Here is an 18,467-nt window from a genome sequence, read left to right on the forward strand (position 1 = left end):
TGCCATTCTAAAAGCTGTGACACCATAGAATTTTGTGAGAGGAAACCATAATAGCATCATAATGGCAACCATCCGGCAAGGGTGGTGGTAATGAAATGGTTAACTAGTCTGGTAATGCTGTGGGTTTCTAGAGCTTTGCTTTGCAGCCTCAACATGACAACTGCTGTGGCAACCAAATGAAATTAAAGCTTCTACCTCTATTTGGCCAGTCAGGTCACTTGATCAGCTACTCATTCCAGTGCTTTTATCTTTGTGTAGTAGGGTTAGTCAGTTATGGGGGGGACAGAGAGGGCATGTTTATTATTTTGATGTATTATTTCCATTTTCATTTTTTAATTCTTGTTTGAAGATTTAGTGCTTTTCATAGTGAAAATAAACCATTTGAGTGCAATGGTATATGCTGACATCCATCTGAGTAGGCCCGTCTCACCATTGAAATCATCTGCCTTTCGCCTCTGGCCGTTTATGGTTATGCCAGTGCAACATCATCTGTTTTTTTTCCTTGAGAACCAACAGCTTTTCACAGTCTTTCCACTTGCATCCCTGGACCTCAGAATTAAGTGAACGGAACAGACTTGCTAGGCAGAATATTAAGTAATCTTCCATATTTTTATAATAGGTTCTCATTTTTCTGTGGACTTTTATTTGCTCACAGAAATACATCTGTCACAGCTGCTCAACCTGCCCTAGGGAACAAATTCTGTCAGCATGAGAGTCCCCATTACACCCAGCATGCCTTCATGATGCATGTTGTTTTCTAGAGCATGTTAATATGACTGTAGCCAAATAATCAGTGCCAGACTGTGGTTGTCATTTGAGTTTCAAACCATTGCCAGATGCACATGGGACAAATCAGATGAAACAGAATGTTTGTTTTTCCCCAATGTGGTCCATAATGTTACCATCCAGTTACCAGAGCATTACTGTGCCTTGACTTTTGGTAAGGGTGAAGTTGGCTTCATACTCCCCCATCATCTGGAACTCAGTGATTTTTTTTTTTTTTTTTTTCCCTTCAGGATGCTGGTGGTCAGCAGATTGGCTTCCTCTTGGGGAGCTGTGGCATCACTTTGGCTCTCACCACTGAGGTTTGTCTAAAGGGGCTGCCAAAAACCCAGAATGGGGAGATTGTGCAGTTTAAAGGTTAGTTCAGTCACACTTTTGTTTTGACCTGTTTGTCCCAGGGCTGAACTCTAAAACTAGCCGTTAGAAGTCAAAAGTCGTGTGCTGTTTTGCTCTCCTTCTGGTTGAGTGGGCAAGGTTTGCAGTGGGGTCGTCGCCTTGTTTGGGACTATGAGTTGCATGCACCACTGAGGCACAAACTTGTGCATGTCTCTGACAAAGCCAGTGTATTGCAGTGGAGATTAGGATGAGGCCACTTTAGAAACCAACGTTCTCCTAGAAACAGTTCAGCAGTGTTTGGAGAGATAAAAATCACGGTTTCTTTAATGCTACACCAGAGCTGTAATTATAAACACTGCAGGGTCAATTTGTGAGTGGGCGAAGGAGTCCACCACCCCTTGCAAGCCTGAGATGCACTGGTTCATGGGAAGAGGGATGAGTTGTCTAGCTAGTGATCTGCCTTTGTATGTTTGCATCTGATAATCCTAAACCAAGCACAGAAGTTCCCCTTGTCAAGTGACATCAAATTATGAGCGCAAGTTACACAGCATGTCATTTTCTATCAAGTGATCCCTGTGGTTCTGTCGGAAGTAAACCCAATCAAGTCCAAATCACCTTTGGTTTTAAAGCTATGCATTTCCCTCAAATGAATTTGCATTTTGCTTATTTAACTTTGCTGCTGGGAAAACAAGCTATAAGTGAAATGGGCAAATGATCACTTGACCTCTCAAGGTCCCTTCCAGTCCTAGAATCTATGAATCTATGAATCTATTTCAGATGAATATAGATTCTTTCAACAGATACAGGTCTTAAGGTTGCCTTTGATTTCGGCTCTAGGTTGGCCCAGACTCAAATGGGTTGTGACAGACTCAAAGTATCTCTCCAAGTCACCAAAGGACTGGCAGCCCAACATCTCAACTGCAGGAACTGAGCCGGCATATATTGAGGTGGGTAGTGAATGAAGGTCAGAAATGAGCTTCTCTGGGTTTAATTTAATGCACAGAAGCCATCAAAATGGTAGCATTTTCACATGAGCTATGCCAAACTTACCAGTTTCTTGCCAAAACAACACACTTTCATCATGTACAACTTGCCATGATGTTTGTTTTTAGTTATATACCAGTTTGTGGCTTTATTTGTTTGCTGTTCAAAATGCAGAGGAAGACACAATCTCTGCTCCAAAAACAAGTGAAACAATTCAGATACAGTGCATGGGATGACCAGAGAGAGGCTTAATCTGAAAGCGCTGTAGAGTTGCTCACAGGAGTGCATCAACCCATCTTAGCTAAGGCTTAATGCTGGCAGACTTGGTACAGTCTAGCCTTTAGCTCAGGGTGCTCCCCTTTGCTCATCTTTTCATTCGGTCTGTTTAATTCTGTTAGTACTTGGTAACTCTCAGATTTCTGCCTTTGTTTCACATGGCAACACTTTGGATTGTTCACTTCTCATGGCGTGGCCTGTCTGTGCATCCCGGTAATACTAACTGGGAACTACTGCATCCTAAATAATATCAGTGTTTGGGTGACGCCTACCCTATAAACTGCTTTTTCAGTTTGCCTTTTGTATTGCCAGGGCATGGGCTCAGAAGTTACAATAATGCATTAAGCATGAGCAACTTTAAACAAGTGTCCTCATCTTCTCTCTCTTTGGACTTACCTGTACATGTTTAGGGATTGGGACCAGGCCATCTCCATGTCTAAACATGCCTGCCTTTACTTTCCATGGGATAGTCTTTCTCTCCTCCAGTGAATCCTGCTGATGCACCTACACAGTTCCTTTTTAAATGTGACCTCATTCATTAAGGAGAAAACTTGCTCTGATTAATAAGGGCTTAGCCACACTGCAGCCTCCTTTATGTGCAGGGTTCAGAGTAACCAGTTTGATCCCATATAAAATTATGCCGTTTAAATTAGCAGTTACCACTCAAGAAAGAGATATTGGAGTAGTCATGGATAGTTCTCTGAAAACATCCACTCAGTGTGCAGCGGCAGTCAAAAAAGCGAACAGAATGTTGGGAATCATTAAGAAAGGGATAGATAATAAGACAGAAAATATCATGTTGCCCCTATATAAATCCATGGTATGCCCACATCTTGAATACTGCATGCAGATGTGGTCACCCCATCTCAAAAAAGATGTATTGGAATTGGAACAGGTTCAGAAAAGGGCAACAAAAATTATTAGGGGTATGAATAGGGGTGCCATATGAGGAGAGGTTAATAAGACTGGGACTTTACAGCTTGGAAAAGAGACGACTGGCGTGGATCTGAGAGAGGTCTATAAAATCATGACTGGTGTGGAGAAAGTAAATAGGGAAGTGTTATTTATTTCTTCTCATAACACAAGAGCTAGGGGCCACCAAATGAAATTAATGGGCAGCAGGTTTAAAACAAACAAAAGGAAGTATTTTTTCACAAATGCACAGTCAACCTGTGGAACTCCTTGCCAGAGGATGTTGTGAAGGCCAAGACTATAACGGGGTTCAAAAAGAACTAGATAAATTCATGGAGGATAGGGTCCATCAATGGCTATTAGCCAGGATGGGCAGAGATGGTGTCCCTAGCCTCTGTTTGCCAGAAGCTGGGAATGGGAGACAGGGGATGGATCACTTGGTGAGTACCCGTTCTGTTCGTTCCCTCTGGGGCACCTGGCATTGGCCATTGTCGGAAAACAGGATATTGAGCTAGATGGGCCTTTGGTCTGACCCAGTATGGCTGTTCTTATGTTCTTATTATTTTTGGTGCTTTCCAGTACAAGACCAGTAAGGAAGGCAGTGTGATGGGGGTGACAGTGTCTCGGATTGCCATGCTGTCTCATTGTCAGGCTCTGTCTCAGGCTTGCAACTACTCTGAAGGTGAGTAGTGTCACAGGGTGCATATGTGCAAGAAGGGGTAAAAGCTCAGCTCGCTGCAAGATCATTCTTTCCAGTGCTCAGTTAGATGGATTTTAAAAGTTTAAACAAACTATCTCAGAAATTAAAAATCGTAACTTAAACGTCGCCAAAGGTCAACCCATAATTATCTCCACCTCAGCCCATGCCCTGCCCAACAGGCTTAACAGAGAGGGACAAAAGGTGAGCTTTGCAGTGTGCATGGAGGTTTACAAATCATGACTTGGTGAACTGGGGGATGGAAGGGGCAGAATTGCACAAGCCCCAAACTTGAGGATCCTTTTTCAAAGAACATCCTGCCACCGGCTCCCTTTCACTTGCATTGAAGGAGCTCCTGCTAGATTGCCTCTGCTCACCTCCATACTGGCAATGCGCGCACACACCATGGCCTCTCAGATAATCAGGTCTCAAACCAGTTTGGGCCTTACGGATTAAACCCAGGTATGGAGAACAGAAGTTACCAGTCATGATGCACAAAGTTCTTTCTGTAGGAAGTGTTTTGGTCTACTCTACCTACAAAATCAGTCCTTTATGTACCCAGTATCTCAGAGCTTCTTTAATGAGCTGTATGTCATCTTTTCTGTTTGACATGCAACTGTATTCCTTTTGGGAGCCATTCCATTCATTTCCACTGCTGCTGAGGGTCAGTCTACCTAGGCATTTAAATGATGGCTCTGTAACCTCTTTCCACTCAACAACTCATGTATAAGGAGACTAGGACTCTCTGATATTACAGTGATTAATGTGATATAAAAGCCCAGAGATGCCAGATGTTATATTCTTGCAGCTGTCTGTAAGGTGTTCCTTCCCTTAATTTCATATTTTGTTTTAAGTAGGTCTGCTCTGTGTCTTATCACCCTTTTTATTGTGCTCTGTGTATGCACCTGAGTGTGCCTGTTTTGTATTATCCATAACAAGGAGCTTGGGATCTATTTAATAATGCATAAGAGAGCAAACGGACTAGGCTACACGCTTGCTGTTTGCATAATGCTGCCAGTATGTGCTGCCATGGAGAGGTGTTTGCATGGTGTCTAAGTACTGTATGAAGCGCTTAAGAAATAATTGGCACTTTGAGTTTGCCAAGCTTAAGGGAAACAGTGATCTTTAAATGTTTGTAAAGAAAATGCCAAGGTGAAAAAACAAGGGTTGTGTCCTCCTCAGCTTCAAAGTTCCTGGCATCTGCCTGAAAAGAGCCACTTAGCCTCCTGGTTTGGGAGCCCAGCAGGGGCTGTCTCAGGGAGCTAACTTGACTTTGCATTAGGAAAAGGGCAAGTTCCAGTATAAGTAATACAGCTGCATCTACCCAGTTACCTGCCAAATTTCTTATTGATATCACAACTTTCCTCTTCCAGGTGAAACCATAGTGAATGTTCTGGATTTCAAGAAGGATGCAGGGCTCTGGCATGGCATGTTAACGGTGAGCTGGTGCTTCAGGGAGAAAACTAGCAGGATGGTTGTTCTGGGTATTTTATAGCCCTTCCTGATTACAATGTGAAGTAGTGTTTGAGGAGGAGAGTTGGGCCCAGTCTGCTCTCAGATCCAGTTTTACGCACTCCTGTTAGTGCAGATCTGCTGGCAGGAGCAATAATGTCTTCTGCCTAGTCGTCATACTCTGTTCATTCAAATGATGCTTTGAAATATTAACTGCAGGAAGTGCACAAGCTTTACCAGGCACTGGGGAGGGGAAAGGAGACTCCCATCTCTGATTTATATTGAATGTTTTGTTGGCCCTTTCCCACAAGTCTTTCTGCTTTCCAGAATGTAATGAACAAGCTGCACACCCTTAGCGTGCCCTACTCCGTGATGAAAACCTGTCCTCTCTCCTGGGTGCAGAGAGTTCATACCCACAAAGGTAACACTGGCATTCCTTAAGATTCTAGCATGTGGCCTTCCAGACGAACATTTGTGGGGCAAGACAAACTGCACTTCTGTTTAAAGCTTGGGAGCCTGCCTGATTGCTAGTCAGAAACCTACTAAGTGGGCCAAAACCCTGGATTCTCTTCCATGTGTGCACAGGGCAGGCCACAGAGAGCTTGATGGGGAATCCACAGGTTTGTATGCTGCAAGATGGTGCTGGAAGGCCAGGGGAATGGCGTCAGCATGCAGGGGCCGCTAATCCCAAGAGCTAACTGAAACAAAAGGAGGGCCACAGTCACTCTGCCTTGTATATAATAGCAGTTTTGACCTGGCAGTGTGGGTGCCCTACCTCCCGTATGAGAGGATTCCATCCCTGCAACCTCTTTTACTTAGCCTTCAAATGGACAAAAGGATTTGGGTCCCTGAGCTGAAGATACTTGCCCTAATGGGAGGCTACTGGTGTTAGGCCCCTGCAGTTTCACTGAAACAAGCATTCAGCAAATGGTTTTATTTGTACTAATTTCATTTGCTCCCTTCGTTTGCAGCGAAGGTGGCTTTAGTGAAGTGTCGAGACCTGCACTGGGCCATGATGGCTCATCGGGACCAAAGAGATGTCAGCCTGAGTTCTCTGCGGATGCTGATTGTAACTGACGGTGCTAATCCCTGTGAGTATTCCCTCACATGGCTGCCATGAGAGGTTTCTCTGCTTTCAGTAACTTCTGTGCATGCGCGGTGGTTGAACCCCTGGTTTGGGGAGGCAAGCCCGCCGGCCCTGCCCCTTCTGCCCAAGGCCCTGCCCCTGTACCCCACATGCCGGAGCCCCGAAACCCACCTCCCACACTGTAAAAGGAGAAGCCCTGACACAGAGGAGCCCCAGCCTGCCTACCCCGGCCACATTGGGCCGAGCCACCAGCCTGAGCGCCAGGCCAAGCTGCCAGGCTCCCCCCACCCACCAGAGTCGGGCCGAGCTGCCAGCCTTTCCCAGTGCTGGGCAGGACCGAGTCTGCTGGCCCCCTAGTGCCAGGCCCCAACCAAGCTGTTGGCCCCAGCACCCGAGGAGGAGGGACGTGGCAAGCAGTGGGGACGGGAGTGTGGGGTGGGGGTCTTGGGGAAGGGCTGGGGCCACCTCGGCCCAGGTGGCAAGGCCTTCCCTGGCCTATTTTACCAGCCACCCTTGCTTTTGTGTACTGACTTCTATCAGGAGTAAACTGAGGCAGCTGTCTGACAATCCAAAAAGGCAGCCTCAGTGCCCCCAGCACAAGGGTAAAGGATTTCAGGCTCCACACCCAACCCAGAGTCCCCCTGCCAGTTCTAGTCTTGTACAGTCAGATTTTCCTATTTTTAAAATGCTTCTCTCCAAGACCCACACAAAGAAGGGAAACTACCTGATGCCACAGAGCAAACAGTGCAATTCATGATGCCAAGAGCCATCAAAACCTTACCAACTGTGTGTCTCAAATACACAAACTGGGAACGTACACAGGGAATCCTTTCCCCTAAACTTTCAATTACAGTAACTATAGATGAAAGGTGTTCAGACAGAAGGGTGATTTGTGTGAAGTTGCTGGTGTCCCTTCAAGTGTGAATCTTAAGGATGCTATTGCAAGAGGTGATAGGAACAGAGGACTTGGCCAGGCAATGGGGGCAGCTGGATGCTCTGGTATGTAATATAGAGCATTCTGGCAGAAAAAGATTAAAAGGTTAGTGCAGTGACTTGTCTAGCAGGCAAGAGAATAGGAATAGGCACATTAGCTGGCAATGTAGGTGGGGGGTATGGGGTGTGAGTGGTTCTAAATTGCCCTCAGGGGATGTGTGTTTTTAAGATGGCATTGAAAGAAATGAGCAACAGATCTTCATGGCATACTGGTGATTATGGGGCTTAATGAATGTCTGTCCAGATGGCACTGACTGGAGGAGTGAGATTTGAATACAATTCAGGCTGTTTTGGATTTGTGCGGTGGAAGGAAATGGAGCCAGTGGATGTGTGTTAGTATGGGGGAGACGGGGAAGATGTTTGTAATGTAATATTGTTCCCTGAGTATCTCTATACGTACAAACTCTGGAACAGACTGGGAGGAAGATTGTTCGGGCCTTAGCCAGCAAGGCATTAGTTTGAAGTATGAAGTGTTTTTCTGATTTGGTTAGTTCTGTACCAAAACTGATCCCCTTACGGTAGGGATAGGTGCATAAACACATTAGCTTTCAAAAAAGCAAATCTGGAAGTTGTCTAAAAGAATGTGGATGGAAAGTTGACATCTTTTTTTTTACCCATGCAGCAGTTGAACCCCTTAAATCAGTCTCCATTCTGAGGCTTTCCCCAGTAGTATTATTTCGTCAATACTTCCCCCCAAAATTTTTGGGGGATGTCCAGGATTACAGAAATACAGTACAACATTATAGTGAAATAAAGTGGCTGCTCTCAGAAAGAAGTACTGGAGTATTATTACTGTTATAGGTGACTGAAGTCTACCTAGGCCTTTTAAAAATTCTACTCTAATGACTTAGAACCCCAAGTTCCATTAACTTTCAGTGACTCACTTAGGCTCCTTAGTGCCTAAGTTACTTTTGAAAAATGTGTCCTTAGTTAGAAATGAGATTTGCAATTCACAAGATCCCTAAATAAAAATGTGCTATTTATTTCCAGGTCATTTCTAAGCATAATTCTTTTTTTTTTTTCAATTTCAGAAACTGTTTAAAATGTTGACTTATCTTCCAGGGTCTGTTTCCTCATGCGATGCTTTCCTGAGTTTGTTTCAGAGCCATGGGCTTAAACCTGAGGCAATCTGTCCATGTGCCACATCTCCAGAAGCAATGACTGTAGCAATACGGAGGTACTGTGATGCATTGATCCTGCTAACCTATGTTCATATTTAAAGGGACATGTTAAAAATGTTTAAATAATTTCCTTTCCTATGTTGCAAGTAATTCCTGAGACTATTGAAACTGAGATAAATTTGAATGTTTTACTGCTTGTTTACTCTTTTTGCATTTTCAGCTGAAGGCAGGAAATAAGGAATAGTCTGTTTCCATTTTGTTGGCAGTTTTTAGTTTCACTTTCAGGCCCTTGCAGTGCTTGAGCTGGAGGAATGTTTGAGTTTTTTGTTTTTGTTTTTTAAACTGCTTCCACTGGGATAAAAAAAAAAAAAGACAAATCATGGAACTGTTTCTATTGGTCCTAGCTTTTATTTTATTCAGCCTAAATATTTAAGTCATATAAGACCTGGCAGTGTCCCTTTAAATAATAGCAGAGTGTGTTGTGAATTGTGCTATATTAGGTGATCCCAGCTAATGTTTGTTCACGTGCATCCAGTGGTGGTTATTGACTTCAGTGGGGCTTCTTACATGTTGATGGTGATGCACGAACTCTAGTGCTTGGCTGAATCAGGGCCTTGAAGAATTCTCTCTCAAAGCTATGAGTCTTTGTTCTTCTTTGTCTAGCAGTTAAAAGCCTGGGAGAAGCAGGCATTTATTTTCTCACTTTTGCCAGCAGTAGCTGGTGTGGGGCTGTGCTTCTCTGCAATAGTGTCTCACGTTGTTTTGGGGAAAGCAGTCATTCTCATACTCTGTTCCTGTCCATTGCCCCTCCCTGCAGTAAACAAAGCAATAATCAGCCAGCCCAGGAGCTGGCACCTACAATAGTTTACCCTGATGGCCAGATGGAAGAGCTACTCCACAGAGCTTTTGACTGGTTTCCCCAATGCTTGCAGTAGCCCAGGACTAAGCTTTTCCAACTCCCCTTATCAGCATGGCTCTCCCAGCTGGTATCCCTTACTCTCCCCCAAATTAATTCAGTTGTGAAATAGGATTTCAGTATACGTCGCAAAATGATACATATAAGAACCCAGAAAAGCATCTTTATGTCACTGTGAGGATGTGTTCACTGATGTTTTAGCATGTCCATTTGTTTCCTTCAAGGCCTGGTGTCCCTGGAGCACCCTTGCCCGGAAGAGCCATCCTGTCCATGAATGGGCTAAGTTATGGTGTTATTCGTGTGAACACTGAAGACAAAAACTCTGCTCTCACGGTACAGGATGTTGGCCATGTGATGCCGGGAGGTGAGAGTGCACAGGACCTTATATTTCCATAAACACCCGTTGGCAGATGACAGGGGCTGAGAGTGAACCTCTGGGGCTGAGACTTTCAAACCTCCTAATGGACATGCAATGCTCATTTAAAACAAACAGCAACTGGGCATTGAGATCCCCAAGACAGCTCTGAAAATCTCAGCCTTGGTTTCTGTTACTGCCTCTGCTGCTGATTTGTGAGTTGCTGGGTCAGCTGCTTAGCTTTTCCTCACTTCATCTTACCTATCTGTGACATGGACAGAATACTTCGCTCCTTCGCAGGGGGTTGGAGGGTCTAGTGTTTGTAAAGCATTGTAAGATCCTTGCATGGAAGTCCTGTCTCAGTGGAAGTCCTGATCTTTAGTACGTTATTGCCAGGGGCCCAGGCAAATTCAGTAGCATATTCTTTTGTGTTCTGCTCTGTGGCAATGCAAACTTTGCAGCTGATCCACGTGGCCCACAGGTTGGTAGTGAAGCCTTTAATTTTAAGGAGCAGTAAGTACCCTGATGAAATGTCCATGCATATTCAGCTGCAGGATTCACGACATTTTCCCGCTTGCCACTACTTAATAAAAAGTGAATCATTCTTCATGCTTAAATGTGTCAAGTGGTTTTAAAAAAAGGCTCCTGAGCACTGCTTGCTAAGTTGTGTAACGGTGTGTGCTTTGCTCTAGGAATGATGTGCATCGTGAAACCCGATGGATCTCCTCAGCTCTGTAAAACAGATGAGATTGGAGAAATCTGTGTTAGCTCCAGAACAGGAGGGATGATGTATTATGGGCTGGCTGGGGTGACAAAGAACACGTTTGAGGTCTGTATCATATGGTAGATTTTTGCCTTCTCTTGTGTCGCTGGCTTTCACCTACTGCCTTCAGTGTGGAATTGATTTTCCTGCGGAGCCTTTTGATTTCTATAACAACTAATAAAGTGTTAATATTTGGGCTTTATATATGGGGAAATCTTTCCCTAGATGGCTTGTTACAATTAGGAATTGCGTCCACTCCTTTTTTGCTATGACTTCCCACCATGCAGCAACTGACAACAGTGAGAGCTTCTAGTGCAGATAAATTCACTAGCTTCCTGCAAGAATGGGAGCATCAGACATCCAGTGTTTGCTCTACTCCAGTTCATGGTATCAGAAAGCTTGCAAATAGAGAGAAATCTGTGTTTTATCTGGGCTTCTGGCAGCATAATGATTTTTCTATCCCTAGGATAGTAGGATTCAGAGGTAGGATTCAGTAAGTGAAGTTCACTCCAGGGGGACACCGTGCTATAGCTGGTAATTTGAGGCTTTACAGAGGAAAACCCAGTAACTGGAGAGGATTTATTTTTTCAAAATTCACTTGCATCTAGAGTGACTCTTGCTGCAGCACACTGATGAGGAAGGGTGTGTGGCGGGGGGGTATATCCAAGGACGAGAGAATCAACTCCCTCAGTATCCTGCCTTCTGTTTCAGGTTATCCCTGTCAACTCGGCTGGTTCTCCAGTGGGCGACGTGCCGTTCGTCCGCTCAGGCTTGCTGGGGTTTGTTGGACCTGTACGTCATATAGCTTTTGTGCTTAGATTCATGGTTTTATCTTGATGTTAAAAGTAATGGCTTCAAATGCAGATGGTGACCAAAGCAAACTGTTAACTTATGGTGAATGTTGGGGCAGGTTACTGAGATTGCTTGCCCCAGTAGTAACTTGTTTTTCCAATACATTACCCTCACACAACCTCGTTATAGAAGTTGTGCGCCAAACCACTGAGCTTTACTGAGCCATAGCAGGCAAAGTTCTTTCAAGTTTTTCACAATCCCATAGTTGTATCACTCAGCTTCGTGGCTCTGATTTTGGCCACGCCCACACTATTAAAGAGGGAATTTCAAAATAAACTGTAAATACCTGTGACATGATCATCTGTTTATAAAAAATATTAAATTTTGAAGTATGTCGTCATCTTGCAAGATAGAAATCAGCCCATAATTCATCATAAGCTAAAACAGACAAAACTTGAAGTTTCCAAATTCTAGCACAAAAGTGCTATAATGTTTGGACCCTATAATTGATTCACACTTGTACAGTTTTAGAATAATGTAGATGATTTTATCCAAATTCTCTCTCATAGAATCCAATCTAAAAAGAAAGTGCTGTTAAATCTATTTATAACAAATGTGTTTGATCTAACAGTGCACAAAAGCAATCACTAAAGATGCATGAACCAGCAAAGGCATCTGAGCATCTGTGTCCTTTACCTTTCAGGGTAGTTTGGTGTTTGTGGTAGGAAAAATTGATGGCTTGCTGACAGTTAGTGGGCGCAGACACAATGCTGATGACATCGTTGCAACCGGATTAGCAGTTGAATCAATAAAGACAGTCTACAGAGGAAGGTTAGTGGTAATGAAACCCAGCTCTTTTTTCAAGCTTTGTCTGTGTCTCTTAATAAAACATGACAGGGTGGTCATGTTGTGTGCTGCCTGTTTTTTCTTAACTGGGTTAATTTTTTGACCTCAGTCACAGAAAATGTTTCGTTGACTGTTCAGTCTCCATAGCAGTGGCAACACTGGATCAGGCCTGGGGTCTGTCTAATCCAGTATCCTTTCTCTGACAATGTTCAGCACCAGCTACTTCGGAGGGAGGAGCAAGAAGAAACCCTGCAGTGGGGAGTTCTGGGATAACAGCCCCTAGGGAATGTTTCCTCCAGAGCCCCAATAGTTAGTGCAGGGGTCGGCAAACTTTCAGAAGTGGTGTGCCAAGTCTTCATTTATTCACTCTAATTTAAGGTTTTGCATGCCAGTAATACATTTTAACGTTTTTATTAGGTCTCTTTCTATAAGTCTATAATATATAACTAAACTATTGTTGTATGTGAAGTAAATAAGGTTTATAAAATATTTAAGAAGCTTCATTTAAAATTAAATTAAAATGCAGGGCCTCCCAGACCAGTGGCCAGGACCCGGGCAGTGTGAGTGCCACTGAAAATCAGCTCGCGTGCCACCTTTGGCACACGTGCCATAGGTTGCCTACCCCTGAGTTAGTGGTTGGCTCGTGGCCTGCAACCAGTTGGTTTGTATCTCCTTCCCAGAGATCTTGGATTTTATTAAATATTTGCTGTGGATAGTTTTCAAAAGGATGTCTCATCCCAGTGACAGCCAATAGGAGTTAGGCTGCTAGTTCACTTAGGTGCTTTGAAAAATTTTACTCTTCTCTATCCTGGCATGTTTAACATTTAGCAGAGGCTGGAACGGGAACATGATGGCTGGAGCAGGAGACTGGAGTGCATGTAGGAAGCTTCTCTGCAGAGTAGGAGTACTCACTTACCTGGCCAATATAACCTTTACCTTCCCTGTCTGCTGCTGTTTCAACTTCACTGTCTCCTCTCTCCCCTGCCCCTGGAGCTTTTGAAATTGTTCCCTAGCTAGTGCATAGTGTCAGTCTCTTTCCTGGGATCTCCAGGACTTTAGTGTTCCCAGGGAAGTGGCATGGTAATTCCTACTGATCCGCATTCTCTTTTCCCCAGGATTGCTGTGTTTTCAGTTTCTGTGTTCTACGATGAGAGGATTGTGGTGGTGGCAGAGCAGCGGCCAGATGCTTCTGAAGAGGACAGTTTTCAGTGGATGAGCCGAGTGCTGCAGGTAAGACCCCAGCTGTCTGGGTGAGAGATTTGGGCTTGTGTGTGAACACCTCCTCCCTTTCCCCACCCCCTTTCAGCATGTGCACAACTCAGATGATATTAGTGTGCCTCAGACGGATGCCACTTTCTGGTGGTCATCACGATTCCTCTTGGCAGCAAGATGGCAAGTTGGGTGTGTAATGTGCATTGGCTGTGCTGACCATGTGTCTTGAAGGTCCTGGAAAGGCAGCAGAGGCTCAAACTAATACAACCCTTAATTAGGTAGATCAGCATTACCCTTGTTACACAGGCAAGGCACAGAAAAGTGAAACTGCCTTCTCAGTGCCCAGGGGAGAACCCGGATTAGAACGCCAGGGTCTCTAGCTCCTAGCCCCATAGCTCATGCTGGCACTCTAAGAACAATTCTTTTTTAAAGATGCACTTGTGTTATCAGCTGAGAAGCAATTGCAGCGGTAAGGTGTTGGGAACCATTTGATAACTGAAAATAGGTAAAACATCCAAAACAGTTGGGTTTTAAGAAAATGGTGTGTGCAGGATGAGTGGCAAATCCTAGTTTTGGAGTTTTTGCTTGTGCAAGAGAGTAATTTTTGAGACCCTTATATAGGTTGTTAGCTATATTCACTGATGGGAGAACATACACTGATCTGAGTAATATGTTAAAATGTGTGAATACTGGCGAGAGGCAGAGGCTGATGGTTAATTCCAGGGCTGAAGAGTCTGCAAAATAAACCCTAAACTCACTAGAAACAGATGAGTCACCAGCTTTTGTCAGATTGAGACTTGAGTCATTCATGACCAAAAGTTGGTGCCGTAGTTCAGATGGATTGTAAAGGAGGGTACGTTAACAGGCTCTTACTCATTTCCTAGCATTCCACTGTGCCCATGTTTATAGTCTGGCTAGAGTAGTGTGCTCTTCCTGCCTTGTTGGTTTTGGTACCTGGGACCAGGGAAGGCAACCAGATATTAGCCTGTTGCCTGCTCCATTCTGCCACTCTCTCCATGGGCTATTTACACTACAGCTATAGGACTTACCCTCCAGGTAATGTATTCAAGGTGTGTTGCTGAAGGCAGAGGGCAGTGACTCCCTCCAGGTAGCCAGGAGATTGTCTTTAAAGCTCTAAGGGGCAGCAAGACTTCTTTCAAACATCCAATTTTCAGGTACTTGGTAACGCAGGCAAGCAGGCCCACACTGCTGCTCTGAACAGCCGTGCACTGCCTTGCCTGGCATTTGCTTATGGCCCATAAGTGAGTGACGTATTATGTTCTGATTTGTTTTTTACAAACAAGATGTTATTTGTATGTATTACAGTGCCACAAGTATTCCTCATTCTTTTTGCTGATACAAACTAACACGGCTATCATTCTGAAAGTAGATCCTAGGATTCCCAGTCATGGCCCAGGACCCCTTTGTGCCAAAGACTGTACAAATACAGAACAAAGTGATGGTCACTGCAGCCAATGAGCTTACAAATGCAGGAAAAGCTCCTGGAATTTGTCAGGACACCCAATAATACTAGTTTCTGCCCATTTGAGCAACTTTTTCTCTTCTGTCTCTAGGCAATTGACAGCATTCACCAAGTGGGTGTGTATTGTCTTGCTCTGGTACCAGCCAACACTTTGCCAAAAACTCCTCTCGGAGGGATCCATATCTCTCAAACCAAACAGCACTTTTTGGAGGGCTCGCTGCACCCGTGTAACATCCTCATGTGCCCGCACACATGTGTGACCAACTTGCCAAAACCCAGGCAGAAACAACCAGGTAACTCAGTGTTTCTCACCCGGGGAATGCTGGCAAGTTCTTGAATGCAAGGGGTAGACTCTGAGCCTTTTTGCCTCAGGCCTAGAAAATTAGGCTAATGGCTTCACTTGTGTTCCCCTTGCTAAGATGTGTTCTAGCTGCTGGGGATTGCAGTGAGAGACTGACCGTACCAGGCCTGCCATCGGTGCATCAGTGTGTCAGAAACTCACTTCAAACCCCATCCTAGGTAAGGTTCGCTGCCCTGATGAGCAGGAGGCTTCTGAAGCAGAGACTGGTAGCCCAGCAAGAAGGGTTCTCTTCAACCACCCTTGTGGCAGCCATGCTTCAAGAAGAGCCTGGTCTTGGGGAGCAGCCTTCCACTCTGCTCACTCATCCTCATTCCACTTGACTGCAAGTCACGTGGTCTACAGGAGGCTAAGGCTAGCATCACCTCCTTGTAGCTCAGGTTATATGCTGCAATTCTGGGCTGTTGGTGAGCACTTAGCCTGTCTCACAGGGTTCCCTAAAGCAAGGTAGCCTATGCCCTTTCATTTTAACCCCAATTGTGAAGCCCTCTGATAGACTAAAATGCATGTGACTCACTAGGATGTTTCCAGTTTCTGCATTCCTCCTTCCCCCAGCAGTTTGACTCTGTAATGAGATCACTTGGCATCTCCCCATGGGGGAAACCTGTGGGGTGGTGGAAATTTTTTTAACTCCAATTCTCAGGTGGGAGAAAACGAGTCCGTCCCAGGGTGAAGAGATTTGCCCAAGGTCATGCACTGAGTCATTGGCAGAGCTGGGAGCTCTGAAGTCTTCTCCCTGCTTTAACCATTAGCCTGCACTGCTGCCCTGCAGACTGTAAAATATAAAATGGCTCTCTCCAGTGTGTCTGTATGTTTCCATCCTTTACCAAGTCTATGCGGCTGCTCTTTGCCAACAGGTGTTGGCCCTGCCTCTGTGATGGTGGGGAACCTGGTTGCTGGGAAGCGCATTGCTCAGGCTGCTGGGAGGGACCTTGGACAAATAGAAGACAACGATTTGGTTAGAAAGGTAAATCCCTACAGCCAGATGCTTATTGTGGCCAGCATGTGGGAAAGCATTTCACCCCCAGTTGAATAAAACATGGAGCAGCGATGTGAATTGTCATCTCGGAGAATTTGTGCTGGCACTCACTACTGCCTCTCATTGCAGCACCAGTTCCTGACAGAGGTGTTACAGTGGAGAGCTCAAGCAACCCCTGATCACACGCTCTTCCTTCTGCTAAATGCCAAGGTACGTATTAGAATGGTTTGTTTGTTGGGCTCAGATTATCATGCGGTGCTGGTTTGGCAGAGGCTATGAGCTTGCCGCAGTCTAGGGCTGTGTTGGGTCTCAGGTGAGTGGGTGCATCTTGGTTGTCAGGATGAAAGTGTCATCATGGCCACTGTAACTATAGAGGTGACATGTGACACTGATGTGGAAAGTTTTCATTAACTTCACAGCATCATCTCTTCATGTTGTTTAGCATCATAAATGTGCCACCATTAAATGACCAGAGTCAAGGTGCTGCTCCTCCTATGTTTTAAAGAACTTTGAGAGGATCATTCAGGAGCCAAGCCAAATTCTTGGTCTCTTCTTCTCCCTGCCTCCTCCTCCCTGCATAGGGAGAGAGGCAGAAATCTCTCCCTTTTCTGTCCCTATGTAAGTACAGTAGGGATCAGAGTCTGCTGCCTGAAGTGGGACTAGAAGCTCTACATTCAGAAGGATGTTTCTATAAACTTTCCTGGCTCGTGCTCCTTCACGTAATTCCCAACGCGCACGCGCACCCACTATATCTGTCTATCTCTGCGTATTTGTGTGAGGCCTACAAGGTGAAGTGTATAAACCTTAACATTCAGCCTAAGGCTTTGGGTTTATTTAGAATTTAACTCTTCAAAACTGGAAGCCTTTTTCACCTGAAGCTGTTAGAAGATACTGCTCATTCTTTAACAATTGCTTCACTTTGCTTTAAAACTACCTGGAGTCTGCAGGTCCCATCAGCCCTTGCACCACCTTAGAAGTTCGGTTTGAGTGTGTTTTGTCAGGGAGCTGTATAGCACTGTAGGTGTAGGAGAACCTGCTGAATCAACTCCCTGATGAGTGACATTTCCTAGGAATAGGGTCAGTTCAATGCATTTCGGTGACATTAAACACTGGATAAATGGCCCATCAGGCACCCACAGCCTATTCATGGTAGCTAATGGGTATGGATTGACTCTGACTGTATAAACTTCCATCTGTGTTGCCCTTTGTGCAGCTGACTTGTGCTGTCCCAGCTCTCATTCACTACATTTCTCTCTCCTTTCAAGGGAACTCCTGTGTGCACAGCCACCTGCCTCCAGCTGCACAAGAGAGCAGAGAGAATTGCATCAGTTCTGTACGACAAGGGACATCTGAATGCAGGAGACAACGTGGTGCTGCTCTATCCTCCTGGTAAGGTCATGTTGGTACTGGCCAGAATCCGCACTGGGAAAATACACAACAACCTATTTATCCAACTTTCAAAACTTGTAAGACTTAAAACTGTTGAGCAGCATCCGCACTGAGATTGTTGAGTGGCGATACCTGGAGTCGACCATGTAACTGATCTGGTTTTAACACCAAGTAGTTATGTTTCATAGGGACTGGGGTGTGTTAGGGGTCTCAGCATCAGGCTTGGCATCCCTAGGCTGTATTGAATCCTGGAAAGGCTGGCTCAGTTTGACTTCACTCTGACAGATGCACTGAGTTCTGTGTATCTTACTGTGTCTTGGTCTTTCAGATGAAATCTTAGAAGTTCAAGTCTTCTGCCTGTGGACATCAAAGATCCCATTGATACTCTCTAAGTTTTATTTGCAAATACTATTGTGGCCGCATTGGATCTAATGGAGAAAGGGGCTTGTCCCTACTCCAAGGGGGACTTCTGGGTCTTATCTGTTCTGTGTGGACATTAGAGTATTGAGGCCTCACTCCTGTGGGAATGTTCTGCATGCCATTTGGTGGCTACTCTCCACCCCAGAGGTGGCTGCCTTTCAGTCGTGGTATAGAGATGTCTGATTTACTGTGACTTAGCTACCAGGATGGCTTTCTGTAGAATTAGTCTTCTTCGAGTGATTGCTCATATCAATTTCAATTAGGTGCGTGTGCGCCGCGTGCACAGTTGTTGGAAAGTTTTTCCCCTAGCAGC

The 18,467-nt window shown here is 44.9% G+C and overlaps 1 protein-coding gene across 2 annotated transcripts in view; it reads left to right on the forward strand.

Annotated features, from left to right (window-relative positions):
* Positions 1-18,467, forward strand: part of DIP2B (disco interacting protein 2 homolog B) — a 141,981-nt gene that overhangs the window by 104,295 nt on the left and 19,219 nt on the right. For both annotated transcript variants that reach the window (XM_054012526.1, XM_054012527.1), the window contains 16 exons: positions 1,017-1,140; positions 1,957-2,066; positions 3,871-3,973; positions 5,362-5,426; positions 5,768-5,861; positions 6,412-6,531; positions 8,583-8,697; positions 9,782-9,921; positions 10,605-10,741; positions 11,387-11,467; positions 12,171-12,298; positions 13,429-13,543; positions 15,100-15,301; positions 16,224-16,333; positions 16,475-16,555; positions 17,611-17,734. In XM_054012526.1, coding sequence (XP_053868501.1) covers positions 1,017-1,140; positions 1,957-2,066; positions 3,871-3,973; positions 5,362-5,426; positions 5,768-5,861; positions 6,412-6,531; positions 8,583-8,697; positions 9,782-9,921; positions 10,605-10,741; positions 11,387-11,467; positions 12,171-12,298; positions 13,429-13,543; positions 15,100-15,301; positions 16,224-16,333; positions 16,475-16,555; positions 17,611-17,734 — 1,849 coding nt within the window. The remainder of the gene's footprint in view (positions 1-1,016; positions 1,141-1,956; positions 2,067-3,870; positions 3,974-5,361; positions 5,427-5,767; positions 5,862-6,411; positions 6,532-8,582; positions 8,698-9,781; positions 9,922-10,604; positions 10,742-11,386; positions 11,468-12,170; positions 12,299-13,428; positions 13,544-15,099; positions 15,302-16,223; positions 16,334-16,474; positions 16,556-17,610; positions 17,735-18,467) is intronic.

Source organism: Malaclemys terrapin, chromosome 23 (assembly GCF_027887155.1).
Source record: "Malaclemys terrapin pileata isolate rMalTer1 chromosome 23, rMalTer1.hap1, whole genome shotgun sequence".
In the NCBI taxonomy this organism is placed as follows: domain Eukaryota; kingdom Metazoa; phylum Chordata; order Testudines; family Emydidae; genus Malaclemys; species Malaclemys terrapin.